Source organism: Tympanuchus pallidicinctus, unplaced genomic scaffold (assembly GCF_026119805.1).
Source record: "Tympanuchus pallidicinctus isolate F22 unplaced genomic scaffold, pur_lepc_1.0 scaffold5, whole genome shotgun sequence".
Taxonomy (NCBI): Eukaryota; Metazoa; Chordata; class Aves; order Galliformes; family Phasianidae; genus Tympanuchus; species Tympanuchus pallidicinctus.
In genome coordinates this window covers 56,476,913-56,497,630 of record NW_026294769.1, presented here as the reverse complement: position 1 = coordinate 56,497,630, position 20,718 = coordinate 56,476,913, and the positions used below count along the sequence as shown (strand labels likewise).

The following is a 20,718-nucleotide window of genomic DNA, read 5'->3' as shown; positions in this document are numbered from 1 at the left end:
TCATCTTTATCTTGTCCACCATGTGAATAGACAAAGGCTTTTTTGTTCTGCAGCAAAGCTGCAGCTCTGTCAAAGCTTCTTTGCTCCTTGAGTCTTTATTTTAGCAGTTTCATAGCATTAGGTGCATTGGCGTAATTGAATTCTCTTAACGCTTTGCATGTATTCAAAGCAGTGGTTCCTACTATAAATGTACCAGGTCTAATGACTAATGACTGCTAGTAATCCTTCACAGTAAATGTTCCTTTTAACTGTACTAACCAGCTTTCTACAGCACGATCTATTGCCTTAACACCTCTTGGGATCATAGAGGTCAGTGAACAGGGGACTACCTGACAACCTGTAACTAGCTGCTTTCATTTTTAAGGTGCCTGCACTGCCTCTTGTAATTGAGATGATAGGTTAAACCAGGGTGCAGAGTTTCACTGTCTTTGGTAGCTGTCTAGAAACCGACTTTGTTTGTGGCTGAATTTTTAAAGCATCTCACCTCTTTATGCTAATCTTTCCTGTAAGAGATGAATGTTGTTGAGATTATGAGATTAGTATGAATATTTTTTCCCTTTTATCCCACAGAGCAACTGAGCTAAATTTGCCCAGTTTTTGTGGGAAAAGAGATGGAGTTTCAATTGAAATGAAATGTTATGTCAGTCCCAGTCTGCAAGGATGTAATTCACAGTTCTTAGAGCTTGCAGTGTTTTCTGTGTCTGTTACTTTTGCCAGGAGTACTCAAATAACTTTGTTGCACAGAAATGCACTTTTAACTGAACGTGATCAAAACATGAGGAGAAGTGGAGCTGAGCAGTGGTCAGTGCTGTTGTGACTCCACTGCTGGTATATGACATGGTATAAATTACCAGTCCTTACTTGTATCATTTGATTACAAGGAAACCTGGTGACTAGAGAACCTTGCCTATAGGAGTGTGGCAAAAAAACCAACAACGTTTTGCCCTTCAGAACAACGTGGAACCAATTTTTAAGTTTTTTGCTCTATGAGATTTCCATTCTTCTTATGGTCTTGCCTCTGTATGTTCTTTTTGGACCTGTAACAAAGTTCATAGAAAAAAACTGTAGATAACTAATAATTGCTATTTGCATTCTATTTTTAGTCAGGGTATCCCTAAGTGATTCTGAAAGGTAAAGAGCTTTTGCTTTTTATGATGTCAGATTAAAAGGTTTTATTCCTTCCAAACACAACAAAAGTAAATGACAAGACTGCTCCTTGCCTTGGGGTTTTGGAAGTTCTTGTGTTTTAATTAAGAAGAGTATGCTAATTTTGATGTTCTCCCTTTTGCATGTCTGGTGCTTTTCTTAAATTAAGCCCTTTGGGTTACTCCTCTAAACTTCCCAAGGCAGAGAGGTTTGTTGTGCTTTTTTATTATTATTTTTTAAAGAGAAACTTATACTTGATTTAAAGTAACGAACGAAAGAAAGAAATTTCACTGTGGCTGGAAAACAAGTTCGTGCTTAATACATCAGGATTTCATTGGTTTATCAGTTGTGCTATAGTTCCTATTAGAATTTGTAAGGGTTATCATCTGATTTTTGTTTTTTATAAAAGAAGCAATTCTTCACAAGGATCTTAAGAGAACAAAAAGTGTCTTAAAGCTTTCTGTACAAATTGCTCTAATGAAGTTCTCTTAGTAACTTTATTTCTAGAGCCTTAGGTACTCTGACTTTTCTGACGAGTCCCATTTCTTTTGTTTTATGGTAGTAATGTGAACAGAGTGGGGTTTTGTTTGATAAATAACAAATACATGAGGAAAAATCAAGGAAGAAGCTGCATAGAATAAAATCATTTCTCATAGCAAAGACTCAAAGTTGCGCAGAAAAAATTTCCTGTTCATTTCAAATTGTGCTGCAGGCTTCTTCCAGGCTTTGTGCTATCAGTGTTTGGTTTTGTAGAATTCAGATACGTGCATATTTGCTTGGTAACTTGTGCTTCATATATTAGGTTCTCACTAGTGGAGTTTGTGAAACTTGTTTGTGAAACTTGGTTTTGGCAGCATCCGGAGTACTTTGACTTTCGGAATCAGAGATGAATTGTTTCAAAAAAAAAAAAAAAAAAAAAGTAAAAATCCACTTTTTTAGAGAAGAGGAGACTGGCTTGCATCAGCAGTATTTACTGTATTGGTTTGCAGTGAGGAGAGGTGGGAACCAGAAGAAAGTGTAGGGATCAGTTTAAAACCCGGGTGTTCAGTGGCTTTCCTTTAGCGAGGACGGTGATGTGCATGTTAGCTATGGTTTTGTTAGTATGCCTTTTTTTGTTTTGCTTTTTATTTTTTTTCTTGATTTTGAGTATGAACGTGAAATTTAGTAATAGTTTGAATCAACATAAGTTACCAAGAAATGAATTCTGGAGTTCTGCTGATGTCTGGTTGACTAGGAAACCAAAATTTTGTCTTTGGTGTCACAGTATTGCCAGTTTGAAAGAAGTGGAGAGACTGAAGACATATTTCTGCATGTTTCATAAAAACATGCAGCTGAGAATAAGGAAGACCTCATGATTCCCTCCTTCAGTGTAAATATCTGATGTGAGCTCTGCTTGATGTCCTGATCAGTCTTTGCAATGCCTTGAAATAATGGATCTGTAGGAAATGATGTTAATGCTATCCATGGAGCTATTGGAAAACAGAAATATTCTCAGTACTTGAATTGGTGTTGATTTATTTACTGGAAGTGTCTTCCTCATCTTCTTTTTTTTCTTTTTTTTTCTTTTCTTTTTTTTTTTTTTTTTCATTTCAGCTGCCCTGACTGTTTTTCATGCCAATTTTCAATCAAATTTACTTAGGAGATGATAGGTCCTTCCTTACTTAAATGGACTGATCAGAATCATCATCACATCTAAGTTAGTATTTGAGGGGTTTGATTCTGATCTTTCACTGCGCAGGAAATGAATGATATCATCTTATGGGACTTTCCTGAAAAACAGGGGGGAAAAAAAAGTCATAGAAAAGGTTTAGTGGGCTTTTTTTTCTTTTCTCCCTCTCCTCCCACACCTGGATTCTTAAACTGGATGTAGCCTTGCAGTATCTGTGTTTTCACAGAACTAAAAAATTCCAGTGATGTTTGAAGGGGACTGGATTTGGCTCTTATCCCTACTGGTTTTAGCACCTTTGTTTGCTGGTATAGAGGATGGCAGAAGGGGGATCTCTTGCAGAAATATTGGAAGAAAACTTAAAATCTGATTTGAAGCTGAAAGAAGAGGGTAAGAAAGGTTTGATTTCTTCACTTGCATTAATGCATGTGTAGCCAAAAATGCATAGTTTTGGTTCCTGGATCTGATTGTTTGAATTTTAACTCTCCTGTTTGGAAACAAGGCTCAAGATTTTTAAAATACTTCCAGGGGTGTGTGTGTGTTAGTGTTCCAAGTTAGTTAGTTCCAAAATTCTCTTAGAAGAGAATTTCTAGCCTAGTGTAAAGCACACGCCATGCATTTTGAATGAGGCTGGCAAGTTCTTTTCTGTGCTGACCAATTCTGTTCCTAATAGAGATCAGGAATTTTTTTTCCTTTTCAGTTCATACCTGGGTGCAAGAACAAGTTGTGAGACTGTATAAAGGTTGGAGCTTACCTAGGAATAAGTGGTAGGGTTGAATGTGGGAAGAGGGAAGACCAGCAGTGTGTGAACATCAAAGTGTACAACAAAATATTGTCTGTCTTTCCAACTTCTGAACTATTGTTCTTACAAGTTGATGCTTTTAAGGTGAGGTGTTCTGCTACTGCAGTGTTTCAGTGCAAAATGGATAAAACAGGCAGTAGGTAAAACCACCCTGAGACATCTAAAATGTTCTGGTAAGGTGGAGCATGTTTGCCAAATAAGACTTTTTTCTTTTACTATGCTTCATGAGCAGGATGACTTTCTAAAATGTACTGCATGGATTACTCAATTCCAAATGTTGTGCTTCTAGCACAGACTATGCTTTTAGTGGGTAACATTTTTTTTTTTTTTTTTTACAAAAATCTCTCCCAGCATGTTTTGAAGTCCACAGAGCTCACTTCTATAGCTCTGTTTTTATGTCAACTCATTGCTGCTGGGGACGACTGATGGCTGGTATATATTGAAGTTCTAAACTCTCTCTGAAAAATGCAAGGATGAGTGTTGTGATTTGCAGGGGTGTGAATGTCTCTAACACCTTTCGTGTCACTAAAGGAAACAGTTGAGCTCTCGCAGTGAGTGACGATATCAGGCAACTGTTCAGTTTCTGGATACCCTCTTGTTTGTATGTTGGTGCTTGTTTGCTTGGCAAGTTTATGGCCTGAAATGACTTTTTTTAGATTCGTATTTCCCACATTGGCCCAAGGAGATTCCTTGCCATAGAGCTAAAGGAGAGAGTTAGGACTGTTCCTTCTGTAGCAGCAAGATGGTCATCTGGTTTACTTGTCTTGTTGGGCAGCGTTCTTGGACTTTGCTAAATTACATGCATTTTCAGTAGCCTTATGTGGTAGCTAGCTATTGGTTATAAGCAGAAGGAAGTTGTTTGATAATTCAGTGGAATTCACTATTCAGAGAAACTTGGGTTTTTAGGAGTAGCTCGGGTTGTCACAAGATCATAATAGTTTCATCCTCTGGGTTTTTTTTTTTTTTTGTTTTGTTTTGTTTTTTAAGTGTGTGGTGTTAAATAAATGGAAACAAATGCTTTTCTTCCAGATAACCGCTGTTGTTGTTAATGTAGCTACCATGTGAAGATTAAGTATGTAATTCTCTGAAAGAAACATTTAGTAGAGGAACTGTAGTCTTTGACATCAAATATGCGGCTTTGCAAAGGCCGGCTTTCACCATCCTTCCTTAATTCTAGATCATCTTAAGAGTTTCATGTGCACGAGTGCTGTGCACATCTGTGTACTTGTATCCACCTTGCTCTAGGTCTTTGTTCTTCCAAGTGAAAGGCTAAAATTTGAATTCCTAGATTATGAAAAAAAAATTGGGCAATTTGTTTTGGGCAAGACTTGTTTGTGAAATGTGGTTAGATAAGAGACAGAGAGCAGTTTTTGTAAGGAAACTAGTTTTGTGCACTAGACCACCATGCTTGATTGTAAATGTGGGTGTGTAGGAGGCACATGAGTTGGAACTGGTGAATCTGAAGAGCAGAAATTCAACTAATAGATAGGTTTTCTTTTTTTTTTTTTTTATGTTTATTTAGTTGATGGTCTCTCTAGCTGATGTTTTAAGTAGCTGATTATTCACTTAAGACCCTTGTCTCCTCTTATAGAGGATCTTATGTCTCTTCTGGATGCTGACATACATTCTGCTCACCCAAGTGTCATTATTGATGCTGATGCTATGTTTTCAGAAGATATTAGTTACTTTGGTTATCCATCCTTTCGGCGCTCATCACTTTCCAGGCTAGGCTCATCCAGAGGTAATTTTGCACCTTTTTTTCTTTGTAATAAGTAGTTTACTGTGCAAAGCTAGTGGTGTAGTACACAGTGGTGGTTTAGATTCCAATTTAATGTGAAAGTAGACTGTGATGCCATGTCAGATACAGAGTAGACAAGTAGATTATTTTGTTACTCATCAAAATTATTATTGAATTCTGAGCCTCAGCAGGTAAGTTCTATAAGAACCTTCATTATCATGTGTTGTTAAAAATCTACTTGTTGATATTGCAAGGTGCAAAATTTCTGCATGCTAAATTTTTTTTAAACTCTGTAGTGTTTGCTAATATATATTATGCAATACAAATATTTAATGTGGTTCAAAAATAAGCAACAACTCATGACATGCAGCATTCTTAATCAGTTTTTTCCTGTTTTGGGTTATTCTTTACACAGTGTTTTTTCACATTTCCTGAGGTAATCCATGACAGAAGTTAGCTTTGTGAAATGAGGAGAAGTGTGTAACTGTCAGGGAGAGAGAAGAAACCTAATTTTTTTTTTTTTTTTTTTTTTTTTTTTCCTTTGAAAGCGTTTTTGTAGCTGGTTTGGGAGAACTATTGGCAGTTGATATAAACACCTTGATCAGTGCTAAGGTGTTTTTTTTGTTTGCTTTGTAAAACGTATTACAGTTTTAACATTTAAACAGAACATGTAGCAACTTGGAGCTTTTTGAACCCATTGTACAAATGCCTAGAGTATTTCCAGACTGTTAATCCAACCTCTCCTGTGCTTTTTTTTTTTTTAGTACAGATTTATTGCCTTTCATGAACCTGTTTCAGTATATTAATTGTTGAATGAGTAAGTTCCAGTTACAAAATGATTAGTCAAGTGTCAGAGTGATGTTTGCTAGAAAAGAAATAGAGTATTTTATGTAATATATCTGTAAGACAAGCTGTTGTGTTTGGCTTATGTAAAAACTTTGCCAGTTTTTTAATACCCAAGACTTGGCATAATTTATTGAAACTATGATACAGTAATGTGGTCATCTCATCTCATGCATATAATTCCAGTTGACTTGTGTAAGCATAAGTGAAGTATTGAATAGGTTAAATGCATTATGTGCATGTACAAGTATTCAGCATCTGACTTGACTTCTTCTAAATTCCTCCTTTTTTTTTTTTTTTTTCCTTTCCTAAGGTTATTCTATATAAGACGTTACCACGAATTTTATAATCCTTATTTTCCATGCATAGTTGACTCTTGGAAAGTTAGTTTGATTACCTGATTTAAAAAATTTATCTGCATGAGCGAACTGCAGAGTACTGCCTTTAGACAGTTTGTAGGCCAATTGGAGGGGAAGCATTTTGGTAAGGAACATTTTCCTACAAGGATCCTTTTTAAAACTTGTCTGACTATTGAAAAGTTTTCATTTGATTTACTCAAAACAGATGCACTTTAATTTATTACATCCAATCCTATAGAATACTGCTTTAAACAAAGGGGTTGGATTATCAAGCTTGTATACCAAGAGCTTTTTTAATGCTTGCTTTCTTTTAACCTTTTCAAATTACTGTTTTTTGGGGAAGCATTGTTTATGAAACTCTCTAATAAATACTCTTTTTGGTTTGCATAAATGAATCTAACAGACAGTATAGATCAGAAATTTTTTTGTTGTTTCTTCATTGATTAAGAACAATACTACAAAAATGCATATGATACTGTAAAACTTTAAATTGCTGCTTTTCAAGTATTCGGCCTCTTACAATGCAAGTAAAAGTGCTGTAGCATTTTTGATAGCACACCAAACTCTGAGACTTCTTTATTTTTAGCCTACTGTTTTCATATTTAGTAATTCTAAAGTACACATGCTTGGAAAGGTTATTAAACGGAATGTTGCATGTCAGGACTTTATTATTTTTAATCTTTGTGAGTAGATTTAACTGCTGTTAGTTGCATCCTGAAGGGTCTTTACTAGAGAGTGGCTTACTTTTATCCCACTGGTGTGACCCAATTGCATACCAGTTCTCCTTCTTCCCTTAGAGAGAGACTCTGAGCTGTTGCGTGAACGTGAGTCCGTTTTACGTTTGCGTGAACGAAGGTGGCTTGATGGAGCCTCATTTGATAATGAAAGAGGCTCTACGAGTAAGGAGGGGGAAGCAAACCTGGACAAGAAGAATGCACCTGTTCAAAGTCCTGTTTCTCTAGGAGAAGACTTGCAATGGTGGCCGGATAAGGTACTGAAAACTTTTCTCTGTTTTATTTGCAATTTGCAATAAGCCTGTCTTTATTTTTCCCTAAATAAATACTGTGTTTTCTTCCTGAATATTTCATTTTAGCTTGTGAGAGAGAATGCAATAAAGTATATTCTTTGTTATAAGTTTAGGAAGATTATAAATAACTAGTTATTCCTTTTGATAGTTAGTTCTTCTTTTTTAATCCTGTTTTTATTTCCTTATGTTTTGCATCCCCTGCTAAAATCCTAAGATTTGTTGGTTTTTTTTCCTTTTCTTTTGTAGGTATTAAAAAATTTAATAGGCACTAAGAAACTCATAAAGCAATTGATTCAGTTTAATGCTTTATTATTTTCCTGCCTTTTTTTTTTTTTTTTTTTTTTAAATTTTCTTTTCCCTTTAGACACAGTATAGATAGATTGAAGAGGGAGGTAAACTTCAAATCTTATTACTGTTTACAGCCATTCACCTCTAATTCCTGTCTTGGTTTTGGTGTTCGAATTGGGAAATGTAGATATCCAAAAAAAGAATAGTTGGTCAAATGATTCCTCTCCCAGCCAGCCCTTGTCTGGCAGTTGACTTTGAGCTTCCGTGTCAGTGAAAATCAGCAGTGTTTGTCCCTCTCTTTCATAATTGTTGAATGGAAAGGTCATCTAGCTTGGAAAGAGAGATTTTAGGGTTTTTAACATAAGAGAATAAATTAGTTCATGTTAGGAATACTGTACTGTCTTTCTCATATAAAACGCTGTTGTGTTTTTAAAACGTAACATTATCATCATCATTATTACTGTTTTATCTTATTACTCTGCTACTTCAGGATGTTTGTCCTATTCATTCCTTCTTTTTTCCACTCAAGATGGTTTTTATTTGCAGACTCAGCAAGTTATGCCCTATGATAATTACTGCAGTCTTTTATTGGATGTATTTTATGGAATTAACTTGCTAGAGTATGTAATTTCATAGTTGTGCAATTTAAGTATATGGAACTTCTTCCCACAGACATTTTTGCATATGCAGTCTTGTAATCCCTACCTTCCAGTTAAATGAAGGTGTGCCTTACTGGAAAGGCCTCTCTCATCTTTGTGCAACATTAGTCAATCCTTCTATTCTGTCCTTCAGCTGAACATTCATAGCCCCTTTTTTAAGTTCTGTTGGTGGTATTTCCTGACAGAAGTTCTTCATGGTAAACCATGAGGGAGGTGATTTAGTTGAAAGGCCATCCCAAGTATTTCTTCTGTTTTGAGAGTCCTAAAGGAGATGCTGGAGATAGTAATGGAAGTTAAAAGCAAGTTAGATGAAAGATTCAAGGATGTAAAGAATTGCTACGAAATAACCAGTCTTGTTTTCTTTCACTTTTTGTTACTTTCACATTTAGCATTTGAGACAGAGCTGTATTACTCTGTGGTAAGGATGGATGGTAAATTTGAGTTTATGAGAGGTAGAATACCAACAGAACACTAATGTTGTGAAATACGTTGCATACGGAGTTTTTTCACCAAATTAGTAAAGTCAGATGTCTAAGAGTTCAAATAAACAAACTAATTCTAATAGATCAAATCTTATTGGGCAGTAGAACTATTAGTCTGTGTTTAAAGTACCGGTGAAAACCTGGTACTGTCTGTGGCAGAGCCACTCTGTTCTGTAACAAAGTATGGTGATTTTTTTTTTTTTCCCCCCTTGACTACAGTTGGGTGCAAACTGGAATTCATTTAGTTTTTTGGAAGTGAGTATATTCTGTTTAGATAACGAGATATAAAGATTTTAATCAGCGATCTGGATTCTGATTCAGTTTCAAGCTATTTTCTGATATGCACTCAGAATATAGAGTTGAATACATGAGACTCCGGTTATGGTACCAGGGCTGTCATGTCATTTGTGCATCTTCATGCTGGCACTCTTTTGAATGGCCTTATCATAGGATCATAGAATGGCCAGGGTTAAAAAGGACCACAGCGATCATCTAGTTTCAATCCCCCGCTATGTGCAGGGTTGCCAACCACCAGACCAGTGGTTGTATGTAGCCATGGTTCTGATTGGTCCTGATTAGAGCTGCTGATATTTTAATGGGAGAAAAGACTTTGGATGTTGAGTCTCTTTAGTGTTGAATTTGTCATATAAATCTGCTTATAAAAAAACCTATAAAATAGATCAGCAAGAATAAAAAATCATGGTGAAAAATTGCTTTTCCTACTGAACTTCTGAATTCTCCTCTGTGCTGATGAAATAGAAACATGTTTTGTTAAGACTACAGTAGGCTCTCTTTTGGAATATGCAATACTTACATGATGGCAATTAATCGTGACTTGGATTCGCATGCAGGTTCTGTGCTGCATTGGGAGATGCCCTCTGGAGCAAAACTGTTATGACTTAACTAATTTTAGATTCTGTTATCATATTATTAAAGAGAGTTCTTTGTGATTTCTTCCATTCTTGTCTGTTGCCATCTTTCTCTTCTTTCCCAAGATATTGTTGAACTACTCATAAGAGGCATAATAAATTTTGTTATTGAAGGGATATGCTCATATTCTTTGAAGTGTCTGTATTTCCGTGCATGAAAATAGTGAAATAAATAAATAATCTTTCACAAGAAAGTGAATCCAGATTTATGAAAAACCAAAATAGGTGGTGGTTTTTTCTTGTGTTTTTGTTTGTTTGTTTTTCCCCCTAGTTGTGAATTTCTGAAGCTGAAAGGAAAGCCTTGTAATTTAGGGAGCAGATCAATGTACTGGATGGTGGGTTCTGTCCGTAGTGTGACATGGGTTCCCATCTGCTGGCTGAATTGCTTGTATCTTTCAATTCAAAAGAGGCAGTTAAATATGCTAATGTGTAAGACTATTCTTACTATACCATTTCTATAACCTATTCTACTACAGGTTACATGCACTACTTATCATGTGCACTTCCTTCAGATTTTGAAGCTGTAGAAGACAGAATTTTCTGTCACTTGATTTTATACTAGTTTAGGTTATTGTTTCATTTTTAAGAGCTATATTTTTCCCCAAGTGAGTTTTTACTTCCTACCAGCAGAAAAAAAAAAAAAAAATCAGAAAAAACAAGTATTTTTCTTTTAGCTGCAATGCTGAGGAGTGTTAAATGCTCTGGCCTTGCAAATATTTCTCAATAAGCAGGAGTAAATTTTTTGTGAAGCTATCTGTGTTCCCAAGTCTGTAATTTGAAATTCCTTTTCATTGTAAAGGGAAACTGAAATTTGGAGAGGTGTTGTTATAACTGTCGAATAGTTGATGTAATGCAGATATGCAACCAAATGCAAGAGAAAAAGGGCCTGTAATATCCAGGTGGTGTACAGTACAAAGCATTGAGCAAAGTCTGGAAATAGGAAGATGCTGTATGACGTTTCTTAAAACAAGAAGAAAAAAAGAGGGAAGAAAAGTAACCCTTAATCGAAAGCTTGTTTGGCTTGCTAGATATTAGTGATGCATTAAAGTGATATTTAGCACACTGATTTTTTTTTTTAAACTTTTTTTTTTGTTTGACCTTGTTTGTTGTTATTTCTCTTCAGACATAGAAGATAGAATTGTTTTATTAATGGGGTAATGGATTTGAAAATTCTTGGAAGATATTTGCATGAGAATGCTTAGGAATGGAATGATGGGATTTCATTGCTTTTTTATTCATTTCAGAAAGCTAGACTTTCAGAAGCAATCTGTTTTTAAGATGCCAGAAATCAAGGGAGATTCCCATCTTTAATTCCACATATAGTGTTTTGTTCTTAAAATATTGTGGAAATTCTTAATAAATGGCCAGAGGTAATCGCCAAATATTTTCCTGCAATTAAACAATAAAATGTATCTAAACACTTTTTCTTTCTTTCCTCATCCTATCAATGGCAGTACTGCAGGTTTTCTTGTTGTTTGAGGTAATGCTGAGCTTTAGACAATCTGAATACATCTTTGTTTTCAAGTTCAGCGGACTTCATATGTCTGTTTTCGCAGGATGGAACAAAGTTTATCTCTATTGGAGCCCTATATTCTGAGCTTGTGGCAGTTAATAGTAAAGGAGAACTCTATCAATGGAAGTGGAGCGAATCGGAGCCTTACAGAAATGCACAGGTACTACTCGTCTTTAAGTCCTACCTTCAGAATGTTTCATATGCTCTGAATATCTAAAATACTCTTTTATTGTCTCCAAAGAATCCTTCCCTCCACCACCCACGCGCCATGTTCTTGGGATTAACCAATGAAAAGATTGTACTCCTTTCTGCAAATAGTATTAGAGCAACTGTTGCCACTGAAAATAACAAGGTAGGAGACATACACTGGTTTCTGAATTTGACAATGCTGGGGTGTTTTTTCTTTTTTTTCTTTTTTTTTTCTTTTTTTTTTTTTTCTCCAGTTATTGCAGTGTATCTTAGAGAAGTTGATCCTTCACAGTACCTGAGCTTCAACGGTAGTAGAAAATACTTCACTAATTTGTTCATCTCTCTTCATTTTCCCCTACTGTGGTATTAAAAAAAAAGAAAAAAGAGCAAATGTCCAATTGATGTCTTGTAACAGTGCAAAAAAGTTAACAGTCAGGAACAAGCAATGAAACTAAAAACACAACTAAGCAACCAAAACCACTCAGATCTGATAGACTTGCAATTGAACAGTTGAGAGAATATCTGAAGCATATCTGTTTAACCTCATTACCTGAAATACTTGAGTTCTTGCTATTACAGCAGAAACTGATGTGGAGTCTGGAGCAAAAATGCTTGTTAGCGTTCTGTATGTAAGAACTGGAAAAACTAGGGACACTGAAGCTTTCAGTACTGCAAATGAATTTATGTAAATTCACTTTTCTACCCAGTTGAGTGAATGTGAAACTCTGAAGCTTTTGGTTTGGTGAAGTACAGCCTTTGCTGTATTTTTATGACACTTGTCTGCATTTTTGTCACTTTTTTTGTCGTGTTTTCTGATTTATTATTTTTTTTTTTTAAGTGGCGGTATGGATTTATTTTTTTTATTTCCCCCACACTCCTTCCATCTTCTGTTTCTTTATTCCTTTCTCCCTTAGGTTGCTACCTGGGTGGATGAAACTTTAAGCTCAGTAGCATCTAAATTAGAACACACAGCACAGACATACTCAGAGCTTCAGGGAGAACGGATTGTTTCCTTACATTGTTGTGCTCTTTATACATGTGCTCAGCTAGAGAATAACTTGTACTGGTGGTAAGTAAATATTGTTTACATGTAGTAGCAGCTGTCTTCATTTCCTTGCTTGTGAGAAATGTTGCAAAATTACTGGACTGCAGTTCTCTTAGGTTCTGAAACTCTCCACTTGAGCTTAGATTCCCTTTTCATAATGTGTTTATTCTCTTCTTTCATGCCTAAAGCTTTTTAGCTGAGTTATACCATCTTCACGAGGAAAAGATTCTTTTAGGGGATGCACACAAGTGTTTTAGCATTTAGTTGTATCAGAACTACATAATATCAAAAAATAACCTTTTTAGGCTTTTGATTTTTTTTTTTTTTTTTTTTTTTTTTTTTTACTAAAACCAGGAAACTTACCCAAGGTCCACCTTCTTCTGTCAGTTCTGTTAGAAGTTCTAGCCTGTTGTTTGTGTTCCCATTCTAAAGAAGAGAGGAATAACATCAAATGCTCCCTCTGGAACTTGCTGTTGAAATTATCTAACTTATAAACATTGTAAAATACAGAATGTTAAAATGTTCTAATAATTAAGATTTTCAGTGGAATCCTCAGAAATAAGACACTCAAAAGAGATTTGACACTTATTTGTAATTTGAATGAATTTGTTGAATATTACTAAAATGTTGTCAGTATGCATTATTTTTGTCAGATTGTTAGGAGTAGCACACTGTTATACATTGTACCCAAAGCTTCAGTAGCTTTTTAGACATGGATTGAATTAAATGCTTGAAGATAGGTTGGAAATTGGAGCACTTAAAATTGATTCTATGAAATAGCTTTCTTACTAAATTCTCATTACTCTGGACAGTTGTAACTAGGCTTATAGTTAAACACAGCTATATTTTATTCTAACTTGTGGTCTCAGATAACAAAATTAAATTTCTAGTTCCTGGTGCTTTTGTTATGCCACTGTTGACATACCTCATTTAGTTTCCACAGAGTGATTATTCTGATAACATTGGAGATACTTGTCTGTTAGAAACAGTGAAAGCATTGAATTCTGGAATGGTTGGTCCAATTTATAAAAAGGCTTGCTAGCCCTTACTCAGAGAGTGGTGAGAATCTGGCACAGGCTGCCCAGAGGAGCTGTGGGTGCCCCATCCTTGGAGGTGTTCAAGGCAAGGTTGGAGGGCACACTGGGCAGCCTGATGTGGTGGTTGGTAGCCGTGCCCATGGCAGGGGGTGGTTGGAACTGGGTGGACTTTAAAGTCCTTTCCAACCCAAACCACTGTAGGATTTTATCATTCAAATTTCTATTGAAGACTGTGTTTATTTATAAATTGTGTCCTTTCTGGAAATATTGTCTTTGGTTTTATGCTAATAGGATGTAGGGACAGCCTTGTGCTGCTAGTAATGTATTAGAATGTATTTAAAGTTGTTTGTAGTATATTAGTCAAGATTTTTGGTCCCTGCAACACTAGCAAATTGTTGCTTTTTGTCTTTTACTTACTATAAAGAAGGATGGTTTCTAAGAAAAGCATCCAAAGCTTTAACCCACTGGTTAAAACGTGAAGCGCTGCAGTTCTGTAGTATCAAAATAAGCATGCCAACTGTGCATGTAAGTGTTATTTTCAGCTGAGCTGAGTGGATATCATTATAAAAACAGTGTTTTGGTTTCTTGTGTGATTTTCGTTGTTTTTTTTTTTTGTCTTGTATCAGCTTGTCTGTGATAGGAGTCTGAAGTCCCTCAGCCATATCCCCAGGGAGGAGGAGAGGCTTTTAAAAGCCTTTTAAAAAAATACATTTTTTTATTAAAAAAAAAAAAACAACACATCCACCTCCCCAGTAACTGCAAATTTGGACAGTACCCACTAGTCATAGGAGGGAGGATGCTGCCAAGATAGGAGAGGAGAATGTGCAACTTTAAGGCAGAGACTGGAACATACCATCTGAGATAGAAATCTCAAAGCACATCAAACTAAAATGAAAGTCTTTCAGCAGCTCTGTGTTTTGCAGACTCTTTCTATTCCTCCTTCTCCAATACAGTGACTGTTGGAGGTGAATTTGGAAAGTGAGGAGGAAGAGAGAGAAACATGTCATTTTTGCAGTTCTTCAGGTTTTTGGGGAAAGTGATGAGGGCTTGTATATTGAATCATAAGTACACGAAGCAGAAGGAACAAGTTGTTCAAAGATAGAAATAAAATTTCTTTTGCTGCCTTTTAAAAAAAATATTTGTTTTTCCCCAGGGGTGTAGTTCCTTTCAGCCAAAGGAAGAAAATGCTAGAAAAGGCCAGAGCAAAAAATAAGAAGCCCAAGTCCAGTGCTGGTATCTCCTCCATGCCAAATATAACTGTTGGAACCCAGGCAAGTATGACTATCACCTGATGTTTTTCCAGTGTTGTGTGATGAGCTTACAAATAATAACAATATAAAAGTCAGGTTCCATTCTTGTTGTACACAAGTATATCAGTAAGGTTAAGGTGGTATACTTCAATTAGACGTCTCTAAAGTGAGATGGTGTGACCCATTAATGTTGTTTCTTACTGGTATGGAAATTGCTGCAAATGTGGAGGAATTAACTGTACCTGTACAGGATGGGGGGGTTTTGTTGGTTTTTAACTCAACGACCAATTTTGTATTTTGAGAAGGTGAAATTTTAGTAATACCGTGATTTTCAATGAGGTACCTGGCTTTGTAGGTCTGTGGGTTGGTTGGTTGGTTGTGGGGTTGTTTTTTTGTTCTTTTTGGGGTTTTTTTGGTGTTTTTTTTTTTTTGCATTTCAGGTGTCTGCAAAATCAAGACCTGGGATTTATTACATATTCAATGGAAAATTGAATTTGAAGCCTTTACCAAAAACGGTTAATAGCTGATTCAGAGAGAGAGCATTCTTTGTGTGATTATTATTAGAACTAGTGTGAGAGAAAGCAATCCCTTCCTTGGGAACACATTTCTTTTGGTTACCAGACCATTCTAGTCAGCTCTGGGATGAGTCTTTGTTTTCAGCTGAATCATTCCTTTTGTTGTTGAGCATCTGAATGTTGTGTATTAAACAGTTACGCTGCTAAAGCTGTTGTTTTCAGCTGTGAATTGCACAGTAGTCTTTCTTCTAGCAAAGTGCATAGTACATCATGCTGACTTTTCTTTTCACCCGCTTCCATAAGGTTTCTTTCCTATTTTTTGTTTACTACATATGTTACCAAGAAAACATACACAAATGTGGTTTCCTTTGGCATAATGGATTCTTCTCATATAAATGAATATTTCTACCTGTAGGTGTGCTTAAGAAATAACCCCCTGTACCATGCTGGAGCTGTTGCTTTTTCAATCAGTGCTGGAATTCCAAAAGTGGGTGTGTTAATGGAATCTGTTTGGAACATGAATGACAGCTGTCGATTTCAGCTTCGGTCACCAGAGAGCTTGAAAAATATGGAGAAAGCTAGCAAGACTACAGAGGCCAAGTAAGTGTGTTTAGATTGAGAATGCACACACACACAGGACGTGTATTTGATATTCTTTTGAATTGCTGATTGATGCAGACTTAAGGGAGGTCGTGATTTTGAGTTTCTAACTTTCTTGCAAACTGCAGAAATGCTCTCTGCTTGAAAGGTATGTCAGTGATGTAAAAGCTGAAATGCAGAAGGGCTGTTAAATGAGAATTTTTCCTCTGATGTTTCTGAGGTTTTATATTTGAATAACTGGAATTGTTTTTGTTTATGGAGCTTGAGGGCTTCAAAAGATAGTTTTCATGGCATTGAGACCTTTTCCAGCCCCTCCAAGGTTGGGATGGTTGTTTGGATCAGTGATAGCAATTTATTTTGAGAAACTAGCAAAACTCTTCTTGAAAAACCTCAACAGTAGTTCTTCTGTTTCAGCTTATTTTGTAAAGCTAGTAGTTCTTTGTCTCCAAGTAAAGCACAAAGGATGTTTATTTACTGTAGTGTTATCTATATGTTCCTTTAATTTTATTAAAGTTATTTAATGATTAAAAAGCAGAACATCATTAACAACATCAAATGCATAACCATGTAAATTAGGATGTTTGTTCCAAAGTATGAAGCTATTTCACTAAAGCTTTGCTTTTTTGGAGTAAAAAAAAAGGTGCTGCTGCTACTTTAAAGTATAGAACATGGCTGGTTTCTTGGACACAGTGGCACTTCGTCCCTTACCATGGAGGAGGCGACCTTTTTCTTTCTTAATTTTAAATAACAATTTTCATTCTAGGCCTGAAAATAAACAGGAACCAGTGAAAACTGAGATGGGTCCTCCACCTTCCCCAGCTTCCACTTGCAGTGATGCATCTTCAATAGCAAGCAGTGCATCGATGCCATACAGTGAGTAGCATATAGCTTGTAGTAACGTTAAATATTTCTATAGATAAGAACCTCTTGTAGAAGGCAGTTCTAGAAAGATACTGTACTAACTTGAGAATCTAATTAAAAACTGAAAATGCTTTTCATATTATAGTCTGACCCACAATATATGTAAAAGCTTAATAGTCTTTAGACGAGCAGCGAATTATCACTGTTAAACTTCACTGTAATAGGACAAGCAGTGACTACTTGATGCAAGGTGTATCTAAGCAAATAAAACATTCACTTCTCAGAATAAAAGTATCTTTGAGACATAATAAAATAAACTTAAGTATGTGAAGTTTGTCTTTTTACACAAATTGCATAAAACCAGACGTTATGTACTAATGTATAAAAGCACTCGGAAGTTTTTGATGGCATCAACTGTACTTAGCAGGTGTTTTTTGTTTTGTTTTTTTTTTTCATGTTTAAATCCACACAACTATAAGTGGTTAATTACAATACTATCAGTGGAAGGAATCTTCTTTGCCTTCGTTTTGTCTATATAGTGCAGTTTTAAGAAGTGTCGCTTAAAGAATTAAATGGCCTCATTCTGTGACCAAGAGTAATTTGTGCTTAGATGTGCAGAACTAATTTACTGAACAGTATGAGTGCTCGCTACTGATGTGTTCTGCTACATGCACCTGTAATTAATTACTGAATAAACTTTGCTTGGGATTTTGATACGGTGTTTGAAGTTAATCTCATAGCTTGTTCTCTGCTTCTTGCTTTCAATAATTTGATTGTTTTCATTACACTTACAGAAACTTCAGTAGATAAAAGTTCTTGGCTTTATTTAGCAATAAAAGCTTAAATTTGATACTGAATTGATTTGAGCTTCCTGTGCAGATAGCTATTTGGACAACATTTGCTGCTAAAGACACTATTTTCTGCCTCACGTGCTGCTCATTTAGTTGCTTACCAAATAATTCCTAACTTAGTGGACAAACAGACTTTCTGTAAGGATGATAGAAAGCACCGTAGCAGAGTTGAATGAAGAGTCTTACAATGTCAGTCATGTTACCTACAACTTAAATGTCTGAGCCCTACCAAAGTAATTTCTTGTAATTATTTTGTTTAGAAGTCTTTAAAACTGGCTTTCTTTATCTAGCAGTCTTTATTTGCCCTAATCTCACAGGAGGAAAAAAGCATTGAAGTGGCATAGTATGCTGTTAGGTATCTCTAATGTCTGTAAATCCAGCTTTCTGTTAACCTGTCCTTAATTTCTAGATTTGAACACTGATGTTCTTTTGCAGAGGAAACAAAGTTTGATGAAGAATGCCTTTTGGTACTTTGATAAAATATTTCAAGTAGTTACTTGAAGAGTTACTACTCTTTTTTCAGTAGTTACTTTTTCTTGTCTCAGAGCGACGACGATCAACTCCTGCTCCAAAAGAGGAGGAGAAAGTGAATGAGGAGCAGTGGTCTCTGAGGGAAGTTGTGTTTGTGGAAGACGTTAAGAATGTTCCTGTTGGCAAGGTTTGTCTGAAATCTACCTTTTTTTTTTTTTCTTTTTTTTTTTTCAAATTACTTTAGACAAACTAATTGTCCAAGTGGTATAGGAGTTAAATCTTCTGGGCAGTTCAGTGCTAAGCTTTTCTAAACCAAGAAAAATGGGAAGGCCCCAAGAAGTTTTCCACAAGTTTTAAAGACTGGGTTGTTTTCAGCTTCATTCATGGAGGACCTTACATACATAACATATTAAGAATTGTATAAAAATCCAGAATAGGAACTGATTGTCCAAGAGAAGGCAGTAGATTTAGCCAAGGATATTATAGTTCCATACTTAGTGGTATTACTTTTGCAGAAATGGAAGATGTGCCTTGAGCAGTACCTCTGAGTGGAAGAGACCCACAATGAATTTTTGTGTTTTAGATAATTTTTGCATGAGGTCTAAAAAATGAGGTTTTGAGGTCTCATTGAAGTCACTGACATCATTGTTTGCCTCTTAAATAAGCTTTTTAGTTCTATTTGTAATGGTGTTTGTGAGATGCCTCAAGATGCAGTGCTGTAAGAAATAGAGAACAGTTTGAATTTTGATGTTTCCATATTTTCACTGAAATGCTTAAACCAAAAAATAGAAAAAACAATGAGTAGGATGTTTTCTGAATAGAATGACTGATTCCAAATCTATTTTGTAACTGTTGTTTATGATAAGGATGCTTCTTTTCTCGTAGAGCGTAGAGTTGTAAATATACTTTCAGCTGGTCTTGCACAGCCATCAGTTTGCTGAATGATGTTCTAAAAAAATCACATCTTTGATGTATTGCTGTGGGTGATCTCTCTTACAAAGCTTTGTGTAGCAGCTTTGGTCACTTAGAAAATATAAAAATTCTGCATGTAAAACTGGAAGTTGTGTTTGAACAACTGGCATGTGATTTCAGGCTTTCAAGTTAGTTTGACTGACAAGAAAATAAAATCTAAATGAGTTTTCATTAAATTTTGTAATCAAACAGGAAGCATTTAGACAGGGCTCTCAGATGTATGGTTTAATTTTCAGGTGGTCATGTGTAGAGCCAGGAGTTGATGATCTTTGTGGATCTTTTCCAATTCAATATACTCTGTTTCTATGATCTTTGTCTAGAGTCTTGTTAGTCTTGGAACAAGTGTTTGTATGTTGTAGATCGGAGTCGATGTTCATGAATCTTGTGAGTAGGTCTGAGTTTTCAAAGGTTCCTTAGCATTCTTGCAGCTAGCACTGTTGCTCTGCTGATACAACTAGCAATTCTGCTACTCGAGTAAAATCTCGTTATGTGGTTACTAAGTGCTCTGACTATCCATGATACTCTTCGTAGTAGAAATTTTCTAACACCTTCATGATTGTCAGTAAATCCTTTTCTCTTGTGTGCTTGGTAGAGAGACAAATTGGGGGCAAAAAGCAAGGAAATGCCTGGATTGTTATTCTTTTCTATATCTTGAAAGTTGCTTTTTATTCCTCTTAGATAGTAAGCTTATTACAGTTAGGTTTTTATTGCTTTGTAGGCACTTTCTATGTAGGAAATATTGAGAAATCAGAGCCTGGTCAAGACTGATAGTTACTAGTATCTAGTTCTGTTTGTGACTGCTAGTTAGCTTTGTTTTTCTTTTGAGAAGACTGTGGTCTCAGGTGGAAACTCAAAGGGCCTTGCTGTTTGGTGATATTCTCAGCTGTCAAGGAAAACTATTTTGGCAGTTCTGATTAGATATGCATGGCAGCAGTGCTTCAGAGAGGCTTACAGTAGCAGAAATAACTCTGCAGGTGCAGGACAGAAAAAAATCATTTCCTTTGGGGGGAAGAGAAAGACATAATACATGTGAAGTGTTTCTGGATGGACTTTATCCTTCAGTCCTAAGGGACTGAGTGGAGAACTTTATTACTGAGTATAAGCAATGGGTAGTAAACTCATAAATGATTTTTTTCATAATACATTCACCTTGAGGAATGAGCACTAAGACACAGAACAGACTAAGAACAAAAACCCAAAAATATATTTTCTGTAGTAAAAGAGCTAATAGGCAGTTAAAGTCTACATCAACTTTATTCAGCTGTTAGATAATATTCAGAATTCACTGCCAAAAGATGTGTGTGTTTCCAAAACTGATTAAACAAATCAGTAAGAGAAGTATGTATCCATGGTATTAAACCTGAAGTTGTTACTGCTGCTTCCAGTAGATGAAAAGATGTACTAATAGAATAACAGTAGGAACTTCTCCAGTCAGTTGCATTGGTTTCTGTTGGAGGTAGGATGCTGAAGGGAAG

At 35.8% G+C, this 20,718-nt stretch overlaps 1 protein-coding gene across 1 annotated transcript in view; it reads left to right on the top strand.

Annotated features, from left to right (window-relative positions):
• The window catches only part of UBR5 (ubiquitin protein ligase E3 component n-recognin 5), a 77,651-nt gene that overhangs the window by 20,968 nt on the left and 35,965 nt on the right, over positions 1 to 20,718 (top strand). The window contains exons 8-16 of the mRNA XM_052704776.1: positions 5,206 to 5,355; positions 7,334 to 7,545; positions 11,496 to 11,612; positions 11,694 to 11,804; positions 12,556 to 12,710; positions 14,877 to 14,994; positions 15,904 to 16,088; positions 16,852 to 16,961; positions 18,346 to 18,458. Of these exons, the coding sequence (XP_052560736.1) occupies positions 5,206 to 5,355; positions 7,334 to 7,545; positions 11,496 to 11,612; positions 11,694 to 11,804; positions 12,556 to 12,710; positions 14,877 to 14,994; positions 15,904 to 16,088; positions 16,852 to 16,961; positions 18,346 to 18,458 (1,271 nt within the window). The remainder of the gene's footprint in view (positions 1 to 5,205; positions 5,356 to 7,333; positions 7,546 to 11,495; positions 11,613 to 11,693; positions 11,805 to 12,555; positions 12,711 to 14,876; positions 14,995 to 15,903; positions 16,089 to 16,851; positions 16,962 to 18,345; positions 18,459 to 20,718) is intronic.